General features: G+C 41.0%; 1 protein-coding gene and 1 long non-coding RNA gene across 2 annotated transcripts in view; both read right to left on the minus strand.

Moving 5' to 3' along the window:
* LOC133266724 (uncharacterized) overlaps window positions 1-19,321 on the minus strand; it is a 796,291-nt gene that overhangs the window by 712,562 nt on the left and 64,408 nt on the right. The window lies entirely within an intron of this gene.
* Window positions 1,406-18,986, minus strand: CHMP4C (charged multivesicular body protein 4C). The gene is made up of 5 exons (XM_061448205.1): window positions 18,640-18,986; window positions 11,435-11,612; window positions 10,369-10,483; window positions 7,329-7,437; window positions 1,406-4,818 (listed from the first exon to the last, which is right to left on the minus strand). Exons 1-5 carry the CDS (start codon window positions 18,833-18,835, stop codon window positions 4,754-4,756), a joined length of 663 nt encoding a protein of 220 aa, XP_061304189.1. The 5' UTR covers window positions 18,836-18,986; the 3' UTR covers window positions 1,406-4,753.

Below are 19,321 nucleotides of genomic sequence, written 5' to 3' on the forward strand. Positions count from 1 at the left end.
TCTGGATATATTTACACACTAAATATATCTGAAGAGTTACATTCCTTTTTTTTTTTCTTTCTTTTTGGAGGAAAGGATGCTTAACTCAGGGGGTGGAGTTAAGTAAGGGGGGATGTCCATATAACTCCTACTAGAACCTACAAAACACTCCTCTCCCAGTCAGATGGTACATCTTTGGAAGCTGATGTCGTAGCAATGAAAAGTATTAAGACTCATTACCTCCATGGGAAAAGTCAGCTAGCTCAGACCAATTATCCTCCCACCTCTTCTATTAAATTTAGCTCACTCACAAACCATAGAGCCTCAATTTAGACACACATTGCTATTCAGTGTGTGCCTAGCTGGGGGACAGAGGGAAGTTAGCTAAGCATAAAAGTAGAACATGAAAACACGAGGACGTGTAGCATGCAGGAGAGGAGAGCAGGGGAGCTCGGGGGCCATGGTGCCATCCGAATTGTACAGGGGTGTTCAGAAATTTCTAGGCACATACTAACATTTTACAACTCCATCTGCAGCTATTGATCCCAAGAGTTCAGTGATGGTCAGGTAATTACCTGTTGAAAACAAAAGAATAAACCACTTAAACTGTGATCAGTCACATGAACAATGCAGGTTTTCCCTACAGTGCACATCTGACTGTACAGTGCTACAATGGTGGGTCTTGTAATGGTCTCTGCAACACGGTCAGATGTGAGAAAATACGACAGCTATATTAGGCTTCTAGTATTTGCCATTTCTTAAGATGCTCAGGCTATTCGCTGCTGTTCAGTCATTTTTTAGACTAAAGCTTGCTCCTTATGTTTCTAAAATAATAATTTCGGTTCTACATCAGGAAAAACTGAGACTTTCTCGTCAGAAACACTCACCATCCCTGCCCACGCTGTCTACACGCACACAGCTGTACACACAGCTGCACGTGGACATACGGTAACAGTTCCTTGAGGTTTTGTGATGAAGGCTTTAGGCTCCATAAAGAGGTAAAGATGAGGTGCCCAAGCAGTCAAACCCTCTCCACATCAGATAATGAATGTTGGTCTTAAGTCACTGCTCCAACACTGTATACATGTGCAAATATACATGTATGCATGCACAAAAAGTGTGAAATGCTATGCACGCACACTTTTAGTTTAAGATTCTAATGAGCAGCATTAAAAAGTGCATTATTTTATTTGCTTCAATTTAGCCTTGCCTGTAGTAATTTTTCTTTTTCATGTTTAAAAGACCTGTCTATTCTTCTTTTCCACTATGGGCTGGAAAGTGAAATACATGCATTTATGAAACAATGAAGAGATCATGGGTTGGGGGTGGGGAAGCGAAGTAGGTATTTTGGACGTGTTAAAATAAAAGAATCACTTGCTAAACAACTGTTAAGTGTGAAGGAATGCAGCCCAAAAAACACAGCATATGCTGTTTGGGTTTTTTAGTGTTTGGTTGTTTTTTCAAACCACACCACCTTCAAAGAACTCCTGGATTCTAGCCTGATGCTGAACGATTAATACATTAAAACAATATTTCCTAATATCCAATATCCTCTAAAGAGGATGACAGTGTAAGGAGAGTACTTACAGTCTTGCCTGACAGGAAAATAAATTTAATACAATCATACAAGACAAATATGACACCAAAATACTTATTTACAGCATATATATATTAACTCTCTTTTTATTGATACATTTCCTTCCCTTTTAAAGATATCCAGATTAAAAACATCCAAGCCTGTTCAGAGAAGAAAGCTTTCTCAAAACAAGTAAGAAACAAGAAAGGAAGCAGCTACAGTGCACCATCTGCTGCCAGTCCTCTTGTAAAATATGTTCCAGTCAATAGACAGTACATTTACAGAAACACGTTGACACTGTTCACTCTCATCTGCTTACATACTAAACAAATACCATCTTGGCACGAAGAGAGATATGTTCGAAGAAGGAAGAGCCATTTGTCATACTGTCGTCTGAATTTATGAAGGAGAGAGCCACCACCTCAGCTGAATTAAGCCTCTAGAACCCCTCTGCTTTTGAAGAAAAGCCGTCACCTACTGCCTCCCAGACAAATCTGTCAACAAGCACTCCTGTTCTGGAGATCCATACTGTATTTTGGTGTGCACACATGCCTACAGTATCCCTGAGTATAGCATCACAAACCACTCACATCCCAGCCTGTAAACTGGTATGTGACTCTCTCCTCCACAGCCACCAACTACCACACACAGGCTTTTATGGAAGCTCATCTGAATGACCAGTTTATTTTCTTCACCCTTCACATATCTTGTTCCTAAAGTGTCTGGTCTGAAATCAATAAGCTGAAGTTTCCCAGGATCAGCACTTGGCCAAAACACTGCTGAAAGTCAGCAACCAGATGCTAGCTTGCAAAGGAGAAGAATTTGCCCAGATTTCCTCACCCTTGCAGAGTGTTCACATACAAAGTTCTTACATAAAACAGCAGGTCCACATTTTCCAAAGCAGACTGAAAATCACTTTAGTTTCAAGCTGGAAGCTTAGAATCCTATTTGGGCTAGCTTGTAGAGCACTTTAAGTATACCAAGTGCTATGCAAAGTGCCAAGTATTTGAAAACTACTAATTCAACCAAGAACAGATGCTAGAAGCCAACTTTTCCAAGCTAAGCACAGGACTATGTTGGTATGGCCTCACATTTAGAATACTAGATGTGTCCACAGGCACATGGCCAGCCTCACACAGTGGTGCAATCAGTGTACATTAATACTTTCTGTACCCAGTTCAGAGATCTGCATAAACTACATACCTTGAAAACAGGGTTCCAGCCAACAGGATTAGCAACTGGATTCTAAGTAACTCCAAATACTTGTTATTTTATTAAATATGCCTGCTCTCAGCTGGCATCTCATCCTGAATATCAGCAAGCATTAAAACTGAGGAACATTTTGTTAGCCTTTGATTTCCTACCGAGAGTTCAAAATGTATTTTTAAATTTAAGGCAGGTTGGGGTTTTGTTGGGTTTTTTTTTCGTTTTGTTTGTTAAAAAAAAAAAAAAAATTAAAATTGCATAGTTCCAGGTTTTCTTCACTCAGCAGAAAGCAACAATTTTTCTGGTACCTCCAAACCTTGGGACAGAATTAACACACTTGTGTTTTTTCCGAGTAAGAAATGCATCCAAAGGAAAGTGGCAAAGCTTGATTGTTCTTTCAAATGGATGCAAACCAAAATCAATTCCACTACAGAGAATAAAAAAGTCCTGATAAACTGAATCTCTCCACAGGGTTTGTAAATGTGGTGTTTCATCCACAAACTCAAGTTGAAAGGTTTTGAGCATGCCAGCATGCCATGTCCAGAAACACACATTAGCTGATGCTTAACCTAAAATCTAAGAAGCTGAAGCCTATTGCAGCCTATCAGTGCTGACCACCCAGCACATCATAGCCTAAAGCCCACAACAGAAGGAGTCAGTCTTCCACTGAAACAGAACTACAGAAACCAAGTCTCTCACTATACCCCAAGTGGTTCAATCATCAGCAAATTTAAATTAATATGAAAACAAGAGTGCCTGATGTCACTCTGCTTCCCAAATTCCTCAGAACTCCACAGTGTTTTACTATTTGTGTGACTGACAGCAGACTACTAGCATAGAGCCTAAGTTTCATTTAACAGAATTTGTTGGTACAAAGCAGCCTATTCAATTCTTGTATTAGAACAGTGATTTCTCTATATATGTAGTAGTTTAGCACTCAGAGTGGCTGTTTTTTCCTCAAGCTATAAAGTTGTCAGTTGAACAGTAACACATCAACTTTACAACTAACCCAGAATCAGCTTTTAACCAGGGTTAAAAAGGCATTTTGAATTCAACATGCTTGTATTATTTCCATTCAGAAACTGAGGAAGAGAAAAGAACTGAAAGCTCAGAAGATTATTTTGAAACTGTGTAATTAAAAATGTGTTACTAATTGCTTGAAGGATGGGTATTATCATAGAAAGTGAAAAATCAGCCTAGAAAGACACAGTAGAGTAAAACAAAGGAAGGTCAAACCTCTTCCGGATCTTTGACAGGGTTAACAGAAATCAGTTTTGTTTGGAAGAGATCTATAAGAACTTAGACATTTAATTTTCCCCAATCACTGTAAAACTATTCTTTAACCAAGAGCAAAATAGTTCAAAATACAATTCAACCTGACCTACAGAAGTGCAGGGAATATTGTGGCCAAAGTTAAACAAAAATACCTATCCCACTTCAAAAACCTGCAGAAGAGTCTCCTCTTAATATCTAGCTCATCATAAATTGCTCCAGGCACACTGTTTAAATCTCCATGTCTAAATGAATAGCTATTAGCTCTTGGGCTCAAAGGAACTTGCAAGTCAGAACATGTATAAGGCTTCTTTGCTAATATTCAAATAGTCTGAACCAAATAACCCTCTAGGATAGTGCCTTAATGACTTTAACTTTTGCATTTCAACAACAAATCCAGCTGTGTGTGAAGGTACATAGGTTTTACAAACCAGCCAGACATAGTACAACATCACCTAATAAAAACTGACGCTGATAACAACACAAATCTCTGGCCAAGGCTGAAAAAAAGTTTGATGCTTGGAGTTACAGCAACTATTGCATTTTTTGTTTATTTCTAAACTAGTTTTGTAATAATGCAGTAACACTATTCTTAGCAAGATTGGCCATAAAAAACCAGCCTTCACAAAATGAAACCACAGTATATCAGTAGTTATAAAACAGCTTTACAGCTCTGTACATCTGCACTGTAATGTTCAGTGCTATAAAAAGACCATGGTCTTATGAAGCCCAGGCAGCAAGCTTCTTCATTTCATCTTCATCCTCTGTTCTCTTCCTGGTTGATGCTGCAAAGAGAGAGGAACAATAACCATCAACTAAATGTGACAGTCAGAGCCATTTTAGTTGTTAGCATGAGGACTGCCATAGTGCTTCTCAGTCTAAATATCTCAGATTAATTTATTGAGTAGCAAGCTAAGCCTAGGTAATACAGTAATGAAGCTGATGAGGGATGCAACTACTTTGCTCCCACTGTTATCTCAAATATAACCCTGAGATTAACCATATGGGTCTGATGTAACTCAGAGCAATCCCAGGCACAGCCACAGGTTGGGCAGAGAAAAGATTCAGAGCAGCCATGTGGAGAAGGACTTGGTGGTGTTGGTCGATAAGAAAGTGAACATGAGCCAGCAGCATGCGCTCACAGCCCAGAAAGCCAACTGTATCCCTGGGCTGCATCAAAAGGAGCGTGACCAGCAGGTCGAAGGAGGTGATCCTGCCCCTCTACTCTGCTCTTGTGAGATCTCACCTGGAGTATTGTGTGCAGTTCTGGTGTCATCAACATAAAAAGGACATGGAATTATTGGAACAAGTCCAGAGGAGGGCCACGAGGATGATCAGGGGACTGGAGCACCTCCCGTATGAGAAAGTTGGGGCTGCTCAGACTGGAGAAGAGAAGGCTGCGTGGAGACCTCATAGCAGCCTTCCAGTACCTGAAGGGGCCTACAAGGATGTTGGGGAGGGACTCTTTATTAGGGACTGTAGTGATAGGACAAGGGGTAATGGGTTAAAGCTTAAACAGAGGAAGTTTAGATTGGATATAAGGAGGAAGTTCTTTACTGTAAGGGTGGTGAGGCACTGGAATGGGTTGCTCCATCCCTCATGGTGCTCAAGGCCAGGTTGGACAGAGCCATGGTTGGCATGGTTTAGTGTGAGGTGCCCCTGTCTATGGCAGGGGGTTTGGAACTAGATGATCTTAAGGTCCTTTCCAACCCTAAGTATTCTATGATTCCTACTGAAAGGCTCCCACAGAAAATACATTTAATCTCTAAGAGTTGTCACATAAAGCAAGTGTCCCCAGGCATGCTGCCAGCTCTCTCATTGCCACTTGAGCAGGCACAACTGACCGATCCCTGGCTGGCTGCACATCCTGCTATCTTTCAAAATAGCACTGAAGAGCTCTGCATGTGCAGGTCCAGCCTCACTGCATTTTAATGGGAGCTGCCGTTTGTTAAAAGGAAGACATTCCTGAACTGTCTTTGTTCAGGTGACATCAGTTAACCAGTCCCTAACCTGCAAGTGCAACTGGGTCACTGTGCGACTAGGGAAGATCACTATGACTTGCTCCATTTCAGTTTCTTCAGTTCTGAAGTTAGGAAGGTAACATGTATCTCCAATGAGAAATACTAACAGTTTTTATTTTTCTATTGCTGTGTAACAGTAAGCACGGAGTTTCAGAAAAGACAAGCTGGTTTTGCAAGGCCTTAAACTATAGAATTGTAACCAGCTAATTTGGCCTGAAGCAGCCATACAGATAGATGAAGCAGCAAATTAAAAGAAGCACATGGAGATGGCCTAGGTTTAATAAAAACGTCAACTGGCACAGCTAGATCTGGAAAAGGATGTATGAACAAGTCATAAATGCCCAGACTGCAACTTGCACTGGGTTCTCCGAAATCTGTTTTTTTTCTTTTTACCAGCTGTTTTACAACTGACTTCAGTAGATGAGGCCACAATCCCAATCTGAACATTTAAAACTGCTTCTCAGGATTTAAGTGCTGTCTGCTAAAACAGATGCAAGAGTCACTTAGCTGAACTGGTCTATGTAACCTGTTCTGCAGCAGAAAGCACCATAAACAACCTGTGTAACATGTGTGCTGTCCTTACCATCAAACAGTTATACTGTTTTACTAGCATCAGTACACAGCAAGTCTTTCAGCTGGCAGAGGACAACAGGGACACAGTGAAAGCTGTAGTAAAAGTCAAGTGTCTCTGGCTTAATCCAAAACGAACAGGGCAGAACTACAGAAAAAGAAGGCTACTGCTTAATACCAGGAATAAGTCTGCTCTGTAGAAAGCAAGCAAAGGAATGACAATATTTCTTTAAATGTGTACTTCCTGCTGCTTCCTTAATTTCTCATTAAAATACCAGTGGTAAATAACAAACCACTACCCTACAAAGCTGGGTCTTTGCGATGCAAAGATTTTCAATATAGGTCAGACTCCAATTTAAAAAGACTAAGGATTTAATTGTAAAAAAAAAATAAAAATAAAAAACGTATTCCCTTTCCTTGGTAATCTCACTGTTCCAGGGGATGCATCAGTACATGCCCAAAGCCAAGTTCCCCGAGTTTGTCTCCCCAAATCTACAGAGAATTTAGTGCTTAGTGCTAAATGCTTTCATACAGGAAACCAGAATTCCATTCTGCTTTTCCTGATAAATGAATACAAAAATAGGAACAGGAATCTGTAATACTTTAAAAGTTAAACCAGAGTTAAGTATATCTTTGAAATTCTCTCTTCTCCTCACATCATGGCTTAATCATGAGAAATGTAGAATGGCTAGCAGGCAGTTTACCAGGGCGAGAAGGCAGCGATGTGGATGGAACACTTGGCAACCTGACATCTCTCATTCCCTTGTTCAATTCTTCTTGCTCCAGTTCTTCTAATTCTGCCATCAACTCATCCTAAATTCAAGGAAAACATTATTTACAGTTTTACTGCCTTGACAGTGACCTCAGGCAAGGGCACATTTAATCACCATGAAACAAAGCACTACTGAAACAAATAAAAAAGACCAAAACCAAAACAGTTTACACCTGAAAATAAATATGAAAAACCAGCATATCACAAGTATGATTTTTTACTAAATTTGGGTGGTAAACCTCAATTGAAAGTTGTAAGAAGGATAATGGAAGTTAGAAACAGGACAAGGAATAAAATTAGAAAAAAACCCTGATAGCAGTGTAATACTTATCAAAAAGGCAAACACGGGAAAAAGAGAAGTCTCACTGCCATCCTCAGTTTTGTTCAAAACTGGATCCTGTAGTCTTTAACAGATTCCGATTTTAATGTGCAATTTCTTCCATTTTAAAAATGGTTTCCACTGCTTACACAGTAGGCTGACATTGCACATTATGCTTCAACCCTATCACACAAATCCAGGATTATATATGATTTCAAAGAAGAACTAGAATCAGAGCTGTCCTTGTGGGTCCTGTTATTCACTCGTGAAGCATGTAATACACTTGGACTTCTAGCTGCAGATCAGCTGATCTGATCCACTTGCAAAATACTAAATAGAAAAAAGGCTATACACTTTTTTTAAAAAAGCCTATTTGTTGGCTGGACTTTCCCAAAGAAAGGAAGCTAAATATTACACATTTGTAGAGCAATGGACTTTTGCCACATTAATAGTTTAAAAAGAAACACTTGGCAAAAGCGGCTGGGGAAAAAGTGGCTGTAGCAACGTGAGATCTAACAGGTACTGAAATAGGCTTTGCCTACCCATTTATACCTAACTTACCACCAATGTGGAAGTTCAAATGTTAACCACATAGTCACTACAGGCCTTCTCAGACTTACTTTCTCATGTTTTTATATTTTAAGGCCAAAGAAAGGCTAGTTTGCCTACCTGACTTAGTTCACAATGCAAATGCTGGGATACCATCTATAAATTTCAGCATCAGGTCAATAGCTGATGATGTTCAATTGACAGCTGATCCTTCAAGGAAATGTGCAAGTTTGGGACCCCATATCTAACTTAGGCATTTAGCTGAAGAGCAAATGTGCCTGTACTTTAACTGCCCCAGGCAGTGCTGTGAATGCAAGCTTCTTTAAAAGTTAGATGTCCAAGCTGCTGTAAGGTCAATGGAAACAGGTAATACTGAAGACCTCTACATGATCATCTAACACCCTCCAATACCAAATTAGTCCTTACCAACCTCTGCTGAACACAATTCAGAGGTAGTATCAGCCAGAAAAGACTCTCTTTAAAAAAAAAAGAAAAGAAAACCATGATCACGACTACTACAACTTTACCATAATGATGTAGTGTCTAGAACATTTGCTATCAAAGTGGGACAAGTTATTCTCATCCTCAAGCATGGATTTAGCTTTTATTTCCCACAACTCAGGAACTACTTTACAACTAGGCTGTGGAGTATTGCAATAGCTATAACGAATCTCCTCTCTCCTCTTATCCTAGGCCAAAAAGAGAGCGGGGGAAGATATGTGAACTCTCAGGTTCTAAGCTTTGTCCATGGGAATGTATTTCACATCACAAGCAGGCCTTCAAGAAAAGACTGGCCTCCAGTAAGCATCCTACTCAGGAAGGACAGAGCTTTTTTGCATTCTTCATGAATTACACTGTGTCAATCCATAGAGAAAGAACACTTAAGTTTCTGTGTCAGTCTGGAGCAGTAGAAATTACATGCTTCCATGATCTCCTTACACCCATGGCACACATATTAAGAGGAAATCCAAGTGTGTGGTCAAAACGTCCTTCAAAAAAATAAAATTGTCATCCCCCAACACAAATCACCTCACAATCCAGCAATTAAGTCACTGATTCCAGTGCTCTCAAGCTGAAGTGTCCTGGAGACCAAACTTTCCAGTTACTGGACAAGTGCTCCAAGTATCAGGCCCCAATACAAAAGCAGGTGCTGATAAAATGATGCCCTACGTGACAGTGGCTTAGTCTCCCAGAACAGGAAATGTGCCCATCAACTTAGACTAGTATTTCTTAGGAACTGCCAGGTCAATCTACAACATGCTTACTAAGTCTAGACTCCTACAGTTCAAGCAATGATGAAAAGTAAAAGACACTGTACAGCTGTTTGGGATGACAGTGTTTTTCAGTTGTTTGAAACTCAGTTTATACAGGTCAAATCCCATTCCTTATGCCAGTAACAATTAAACTGTTTCTTGAAAAGTCTATTTACATTCGAAGTGGAAAAATAGGAAAGCAAGTAATGGGAATAAAATACAAAGAATCATTACTGTTCTCAACAAATTATAACTGCTGAACGAAACCTCCCTTTCCCCCAAGTCAACCTAATGGATCTACTTCTGCAGAAAATCTGGAACACAGGGAAAGCACCTGCATTTCCAAGCACCAAAAATGACCTTTAAAAAATGGTCCAAATATTCAGAATTGTGAACAGTTCATGGCATACAAATATGCACTTAGTCAAATGGATGCCTATTTGGAGCACAAAAAATTATATGTTTCGGTGTCCACTTGTAGCAGTACAAATCACACGTTTTAGTGACCTCCTCCCATGGTACAAATGAGAATAACAACTACAGGAGTGCAGTTAAAGTTGCCTTTCTTAAAATTTATATACAAATAAAAATATGTAAACTCTAAAAATATTTCTATTGCATAGTTATGTTATATATATTAATATATATAAATACATATATACACACACATATCTATCTATAAAAAAGATGTATGTGAGAATAGGCAAACATCCTTGATGGGGTAAGCTAGAACCAAGGAATTTCATACCAACACCTTTTGAGAAACAAACCACCAGAACAAGCCACTAGACAACAACAAAATAGCTGTGGAATCATTTAACAGCTAAAACTCGCAGGCCTGAAGTACTAACCTCATCAAACTCATCACCAAAGGCAGCTCGGTTTGAGATAGCATCTGAAATTTCCTGGGCAACATCTTGCTGTTCAGTGATATCTTGCATTAAATCATCGATTTTGTTCAAGTCCCTGGCAAGATAACATAGGAACATTTTTAAAAGATAGTTCATCATTCAAATCCTACAAAAGAGACTTTGAAAACCTTGAGCAGACTCTATTTTCTTTTTATGCCATGGCTGCATATAAACCGCAGAATTCACAGGGAATAATTTCGCTCACCTACACCTTAATGTTTCCTGGCAAGCTTCTGTGTGTTTCAGCCAGTCAAATTTCTTCCACTTTGGGACTGTAAAAAAAGGTCAAACTGCAGCAGTTTGTGTCTCTCTCTCTCCCTCTCTGGGCTTCTCAGCCAAGAGTCACATCCTCTGGGCAGACCCCACCTCTTTCCTGAAGTTAGCATCTCTACAGATGGATCTTTTTTGTTGTTAAACTGGAGGGAATTTAACAGGACTATACTCCATTTTAAATGTTCCCCTTATTGTTAACTTCATTATTGTTTCAGTTCCTGTTTACTTCTCCCAGAACAATTTTTCTCATTTAACTGTTTATTCAGGCAGGAAAACAGCTCATGAAACATGGGACATATAAAAATACTACACAGACAAAAAAAATGTCCCTCTCCTTTATCCAGGTCTAATTAGTACTTTGAATCACACAGCCCAGCTTACAGACTTTGAGAAAAATGTCCACCTGGTTTCTTCAACTAACTTTTCTTCTGAAAAAAAAAAACAAAAACAACAAACCAGGGGCAGAGGCCAGTCTCCACTGCCAAGTCAGACTTAAGAAAAAACAGGTACTACATGAATCTCTCTAGTTAAGCGAGCTTCCTTCGAGACTAGCTGTTAAGAAGAGACATTTTTTTTTGCCAAATATAACACCACTGCATCAACAGCATTCCTGACATTAAATGCCTGAGCCAAAAATTAAGTCAGAACAGTTTGATTTCATAAAATATTCTTCAGTGATGAAACAGCTTGAAAGAAGTGAGTAGAGCTCAACTTGAAAGCTATTAGTACTTACATATTTTCATGTACTTTTTTCATGGCTTGTGCAGCATAGCCCATATTCTTGAGCACTTCTGTGTTGGTGTGGGAATTCTCCAACGCCTCTCTCTGGAACTCAATGGTTGAAAGTGTCCCATCAATTTGACTCAACTGTTTCTCATATCTCTTTTTTCTCTTCAGTGCTTGTAAGGCAGCTGGAATGGGAAGAGGCAAAGTGCACTGTGTATTTTTATAGCAAAATGCAAGGACAAGAAGTTCAGCACCAAGCCAACCTGCAGAATTTATAATTCTCACCCTCCTACCTTACTAGTAGCGAGACAAACTTTGACCACACCAGATCAGCAGCCTGTTTATCACCAACATGCTGTTGCATGAACATGCTGGGAAGTCTCTTTTAGATTAACTCCTTTGAACACCACAGGGAAGAGCATCTTCTTCCTCCACTGCGGGAGATCGTGAACTCCATCCTGTGCACACAGGCAAAGCAGGGAAGACGGGGAGGAAAAAGAAAAATGTCAGAGCGAAGTCAGAAAGGAGGAAAAAGAGGAAAAAGAAAAGAAGAGGCTGCAAAACGTAAGTAAAAACTAAGGAAGACAGTGTAAGAAGATCTGTCATGATAACCACACCTCCATCAGCACTGTTTTCTAAACTTCGTCTCAGCAGCAGAAACTGCCAGATGCAATGGAAAGCCCAAAAAGCCTAACAAAGCAGGTCGTTAGATCAGATGAAGCCTCATTTCTGTGGCTTTCAGCTTCATCTATTTCTTTATAATCACTTACGAGCATGATCTTTAAACCCTAGAACTTGAAAACAGATAAAACTTTGTAAACACAGCCACAGTCAAGTCCAGCTACTCCCTATTAACTTTGTAAATCACTGAGATTAGTCTTTTATATTTGCTAAATTATGAGCAGCATACTTTGCCCCGAGTAAATCATTACCAGAATGAATGCATGTGACACAGAGAAGGAGAAAAGAACTTTCTCTTGGCCTCTGGGTGTGAAACACACACGATCTTGCCACAAGCATTTCCTGATCACTGACTGTCCTTTCCAACCTACACATGTGCCAGGCAAGACAACAAACAAAACCAAGAGACTGAGTTAACCCATAGCTTTTTCAATGCTATTAATAGCCATGCCTTTTCCCTTTTCCCTTACATTCAATTTTTAAATCAGGTTCAGAGCCAGCAAGCAACCGCAGCACTGCAGCCCCCCAGACTCAAAAAACAGCAGCAATTACTGTCGCTTTCTTATTCGAGTAACTGCCCACGTGCAATAATACTGAACCTTGACACTGGGGTACACAACTTCGCAAATGCAGTTAGGATCCCTCCAAGAAGGGGCATAGATTTATGGTGTGCAACAACACACTGAAAAAAAAAAAATCTAGTGCTTTGTTGACATATGCTTGAATCAACATGGTCAAGACTGCTCATTGTTAGCTGTGCGAAGACAAGCATTTGCACAGGCTAAGAGCAACCTGGCTTAATGGGAGGTGTCCCTGCCCATGGTAGGGAGGCTAAAACAAGATGATCTCCCAGCCCAAATCGTTCTATGATTCTAGCACCAGCAGTAAAATGTTTCAGGACAGCAAACCACAATCACAACAGATTAATGATAGTATTCAAATTCAGGGTTTTCCCAGGTTTTGGGGGATGGTGCAAAGATCATGCATACACTGAAAGCATGAATGCCAGGTGATGTCATGTAAACTGCAAATGTGAAAAACTGTAAAATTCTCATTAGCAATTCCAAAATACACCAGTTTGATTTAATACCAAATATTCTTTTTACATACTTATTTCCCTACTTATTTATGCTTATTATTGTTAGTATTAGGACACCAACCACTTCCTTCCTTAGCTTCAGTTGAATCAAAATTTGATCTTAGGATTCTTATGTTAGGAAGACAGAGATTTCAGGTAAATTTAATAGTCTAAAACTGTGCATAACACTGGCTGTGCCAGGGAGGGCTTCAAAGCCCTGTGGACTGAGGAACACTAACTGGCTGGTACAGAAAGACTTCCATTGGGGAATATTTCCAGTTGTTTTTCAGAAATGGGACTCTGTAATGGTGCTGTTATTACTGACTGCTCAGAGAGAAAATGGATTTCCTCAGTTACATACAAAGAAGTTGTTTTCAAAATCCTGAAGGTTCCTGTATTAACACTTAATTAAACCACACCCAAACTAAGAAACCATGGAAGAAGCTGAACTCCAAGTGACTTCACCTCTTCGTAAACAGCTTTTCCCAATCACTGTAGTGCAGCGTATTTAATTCTCTTTAGGTTTACCAGTGACTTATAGAACAAAGCACTTCACAGGAAATCAATTCATATTCCTTCCTTACCAAGACATAATAAATTCCCACACCACACTACATGACTTTTCTCATTTATATTAAATGACTGCCCTTCATTATGCAGTTTTGTTATAGTAGCTTCTATAGCTAAGATAATTTCCTATTTGAAATGTATTTTTCTGGTTTACAGATTATCATGAACTTTAAGTGCATTTCTACTGCACATACAAGCAGGTCTAAGAATGGTTCTGAAAAAGGGTGTAGCCCATTCCAAAGATTTCAACGGGAGACAGCCCAGGAAGAGTCTAAACAAGGGTAGAGTGAGGAAGCAAGTGTATCTAATACCAGAAAGAGGTGGAGGTCTTCTTCCAGGGGGTAAAAAAAGCATCTCATACACTGTCTCTGTTGCGCTCCAAAGAAGCTGATGCAACTCCTGCATTTCAAAATGAAATGATCAGCACTTGGCTGGGCTTTAGCACATTTCCAGCAGGCAGGAATAGAACAGAAGCTCACTGAATAGGAAACACTGCTTTTAATCTGCGGTTTCTAACATAAGGGGTGGAACATCAGTAGACTAATATGTCAGTTTAAGTATGCATATTAAAGAACTACTATTATTAACATACAGAAGGACTCTTCCATTATCAGTACTATGCTTCATTAGGAAGCAGAAATGGCCAGCCGGGCAACAGTAATCCTGGATACATTTAATATCCAGATTTCTTAAGCAAAGAACAAAAGTAGTGACACAAAGATCTGTGGCACCCTCCTCATGGTTTCATGACAGATCAGAATGAAAAGACAGTTCACTGATATCAATACCTTTACCTGTCAAGTCCACCACCAACACCCATTAGTATACGAATTACAGATGATTTCATCTTTTGAAGTACAAACAAAAGCATGGTCTTTTAACCCTTAAAATTCCCAGGGGGGAACTGGTGAAGAAGAAAGTTCCTTAAGGAAATATAACACCCCTGTGAAAATACTCACTCATTCTCAGATACAGTTCACAGACCTCAACTTCATTCCTGCAAGGATTACAACTTCTGATCTCCCTTACACCACAGACAACCAAAAGAAGTGCTGATGAGGTTATAAAAAATTATACCACCCTAAGTAAACTCATTATCAGCATTCATAATCCTTAAAACCTTGAGCAGGAAGCCACATACAGTTACAACTGAGGGGCTAATTCAAGAACAATAATGAATTTGACTTGTTATAACCACTCCAGTTCATGGCAAGACACCTGAAATGTGATCATGAAGATCAGAGAACAATAGCTGTAATTCACAGAACAAAGACACACGAAGGGCTTCCTCATATCTCTCTGCCAGAAATCCTCAGCCCCAACCCGTCATACACCCTGCCACAGGCATGATGGCCCTGTCTGTGCTGAGGTGCAACTACTATACTGTTGTTTGCTTTCAACAGCCTTCTGGTTACAACTAACTCACTGAAAAGGAATGCTACATGGCCACATGAGCCCTGTTCATATGTACCACACAACATATTTAGCTACATCTACTTGTAAAAGCCTACCTGTTACTCCAACTTTCTGTATTGGTTTTGTCCTCAGTGGTACTATGTGGCTTTTCATGGTTAAGATTTAGTCCTATTCTGGATGGCTGCTTTTAACTTTATTCTTCTCAGTTAGCTTTTTTTTTTTTAGGTTCTGTGAAAGACTCCTGGCTGAACCAACACCCGGTCATGTGTGTTATTTTCACAGGCATAGGCACACTTCAGGAAATGCATTTCCTTTTAAACAGAGTTCTCAAATACTCAGGATTACTTTATGTCCTTTGAATTTTCCTGTATGATCTTCAAAATAATGAAGATGAAAGGCCAAATTGCACATGGAGTTGGCAGCTGTGAGCTGGTTGAAACTGAGATACCCAAAAAAGTACAGCAAGAGATACCCAAAAAAATCATGACTTTGGATCTGGAATGAGGAATTGATTAAAAGGCAGTGGTAACTGTGAAAACAGATATTGCTTATCATGACATAAGCTCTGCAGAGGGAATTCCAACACACATACCTGTTTTGAAAACCCTTGAGTGATCTGGCTACAGAAAGATATGAATGGGGAATACTGGAAATGTATCACAACAGGAACTGCAGAGGTACTCACTTCATAAAGGAGAAGCCAAAAATATTTACATGATGTTTCACATCTATTAACATAGCTAATGTGTTACAGCTTTTAAATCAAGTTAAGCCTACTGATGTCACATGAACCCATTCAAGAATCATCTGAACTAATGAAAAATTGCTGGTGCCTGAATCTGCTCTCTCCTGTGACAATATTACTGACTCAGACTCACACACCTAAAATCAAATGGGATCATGCTAATTTGGTGCATTTTCTATACACAGACACATCTGGCTCCAGTCTTGGACAGTCCCATTTTGGTTTCCATAGGCTTCTCCATAGATGGAATTAAGAAAAATCAACATTAAAAATTACCTGCAAGGTCCCTTTGAAAGATTCATTTTAACAAGGCAACATAGATTAAAACTTTTATTATCTCATTTGTATGTTTACATAATGCTACAATATATGCTGTTTAGCACAGATTTCCTGTGAACTATATAGTACAGTATAGCAGCTAATACACTGTCACATGTAAATCAACAGCAATCAAACTGTAAACCAACTGACATATCAAATGAAGAGGTATCATTAGGGATTTAAGTTCATTCACTAGCCTGCTAAATTCAAGCACTTCAGCACATCAAGGTTAATGTCTCTTGTTACTCCTCTGACTGTACTTACACTATCCTATTTTGGCTTTACAACCATTTCTGGCATGAAAAAAATCCCACTCTGCACTTTTTGCTCTACTCCTGTCTCTTTACTGTTCTTAGCTATCCAGTCCTGAGCAAACAAGATAAAAGGGAGTTATTTTTAACCATGATCAGCTGAACAATCCAGTTTGCAGCATAACTCCACAAATAATCACACAAGTAAAGCACATGGGGAACTGCATACTGAGCACAGCAGCAAACACAGAGATCTGGGAGAAAAGCTTCATATGTCAAATGCTGCACGCCTAAAGCACAAGGCCAACAAACACCTGAACCAGCATCAATCAGCCAAGTTAAAGGAGAAGCAGATCCGCCTTCTCCCAAGAACAAGTACTCATTCCTGCCTATGCACCACCCTTTCATTCAGAGGTACCCAAGCACTTGTGCAGCTGCCGAGACAAACAGGTAAATGGAACTTAACCTACTCTGGGTAAAAAAATAACCCAGCCACAAAACCCCACATTATACATCTGCATCCAGCTTTCTGAAATACACCCTTCAGGGAGCTCTGACAAGGAAAGGCATGGAGCATTTCTTCTTCCTACAACTATGACAGCTTAAAGTCCAGGCTTGGAATGACATTCCACAGCAGTGTGTCTGGATCTAAACAGGAACTGTTACAGTCACAGGAGCTGCCCTGTTCTCTTGCATCCACCCTGATGTGCACAATGAACCCAATCCTGGGAGCTATATGGTCACTTTGTCCCACAGCAAATTAGTTCTCAGCTGGATCACCTTCCTGAACTAGCTCACTGCATTCACGCACAAGTGCCAGTACCTGAACAAAGGGACGAGACACTCCAGTTGCAGCCAAGGAAGTACAAAGTGTGGGAATGGGACAGGCCTGACAGCTCCCTTGCTGCAGAGCAGCAGGCTGTCATGCTGCTGAACTGGCTTTACTCCCTCTTGACTGACCATGCCTTCAGATCTGTCCCATCTTAACACATGCCTTTAGATCCTTTCTAACTAAAAGTTAGTTTATCTGCCTTTTGCTAATAATTATTAACAAGTAAAATTATTACAAGTAAATTTATCAACCAGATAAATTATTACAAGTATTTGATTACCCCATTAAAGAGCTAACCAAAACACCTTTAACACACAATTCTTCACAAATTCTAAGTTACATCACAGTCATTTGTTAAATTATCAAGCAACAGAGAGAACAGATGAAAGAGCTACTCTTGTTATGCCGCAAACTGTTAATCCAAAATGTTTTCCTTCTGTTTTGAAGTATGTAAAGAAAAATAAAGCTCAGAGTAGACAAACAGGTCTCCAGGTAACTTTAGAAAGTAATTTACTTATTTCTCAAAGTCCTGTATAATCCCTAAGACATTGGGTACCATCATTCCCTTTCCAGACATAACAACGTCAGTATAAGCAGGATCCAGACCTTACTATCCCTTAGTATCCTCTCCTCTGCAGATAACAGCAGACCAGTAGTAACAAATACTCTGAATTATCATTCATTTTTTAGTGGTATCATGTACTTCCTATATGATTTGAGACAAATCACTGAATCACTTTGTTCCTCAGTTGCCACCAAGTATACTTTCCAACTCTCACAGTGGATATAACCTGTTTTCATCCATGAATATACTGAAGATCCTCATGTGCTTCAGCTCGTTTACTATCTGCACAACCAATGCTCAAAACCCAAGCTGTGATCCCCTTTCCACCTTGAACAGAAGTACTTCACACAGTATGCATCCAGCTGATGCCTGCATTGACTGTGATGCTAAGCACAAATGAACGCATGACACAGGGAACCACAGACAGTAAACTAGTGAGGAATAAAGCACCCCCTTATCATCCCACCACAGTAAATCCACAACGCCTTGAACACCAAGAGATGCCCAAGACTAAAAGCCATCGTCGTGTCCCAGCGTACACGCATCACGGCGATGTTTGCTTCAAGCCCACAGCTGAACCACCAAACACGCTGCGTACCTGGAGAGCGCAAGCAGCAACGGCCCATGCGAGACCTCCTCTTAACAGAGACCACAACCTGGAAGAGTCTGAACCTTGGTATTTAAAGCCTCCCAAGTCACCCGGCGGCAGGCGGAGAGCAGCGGGCCCGGCCGACCCCAGCTACTGGGACTCACCTCGCTTGTTCTTGGTGCCGTGCTGCCGGGCCAGCGCCAGCTCCCGCTCGATCCTCGTCTCCAGGTACACCTGCTTCTTGCTGAGCATCTCCTCTGTCTCCCGCAGCCGGGCCAGCGCCTCCTGCGGCGAGGGCCCCCGGCGGCCCTTCGAGGCGGACGAGCCGCCCGCCTTGAAGAACTTGGAAATCTTGCTCATGGCGGCAGCTCCTGCTCGGCACCCACCGACGAAAGCTCCGGCCAGGCCGGCCAACAGCAGCCCCTCCGCCCGCCCGTGACGGCACTTCCTGGACCTGCGGGCGGCGGCACAGCACCTGGCGGCGGGGCGGGCCCGACCCGGCCCCACCCTCAAGCTGCCCACCCAGGGGCGGCTCCGCCGAACTGCTGCTGCTGACGCTGTCTGCAGCGGGCCTCAGGCGTGCCCCCTGTCCGCGCCGGGGCGAGGGGCGTGAGGCGTGAGGGGCGAGCGAGCTCTGTGGGGCTACCCGCAGCGCCCCAGGTGGGGCGGGGTGCCCACGCTCAGTTTGTGCTCCCCCCCATCATCTCTCACTGCTGTGCAGCAGGAAAGAGCACTCTGAGGGGATTGCCGGGGCAACGCGCCCCGAGCCCGGGGGGGCTGGTGACACGGGCGGAGTGATTCCAGTGACACTTAGCAGCACCATCCAGTGACAGGAGTGCAGAAAGC

This window comes from Pezoporus flaviventris, unplaced genomic scaffold, assembly GCF_033815535.1.
Source record: "Pezoporus flaviventris isolate CSIRO_AGI_PZ_B2104156 unplaced genomic scaffold, CSIRO_AGI_Pfla_v1 ptg000007l, whole genome shotgun sequence".
NCBI lineage: Eukaryota > Metazoa > Chordata > Aves > Psittaciformes > Psittacidae > Pezoporus > Pezoporus flaviventris.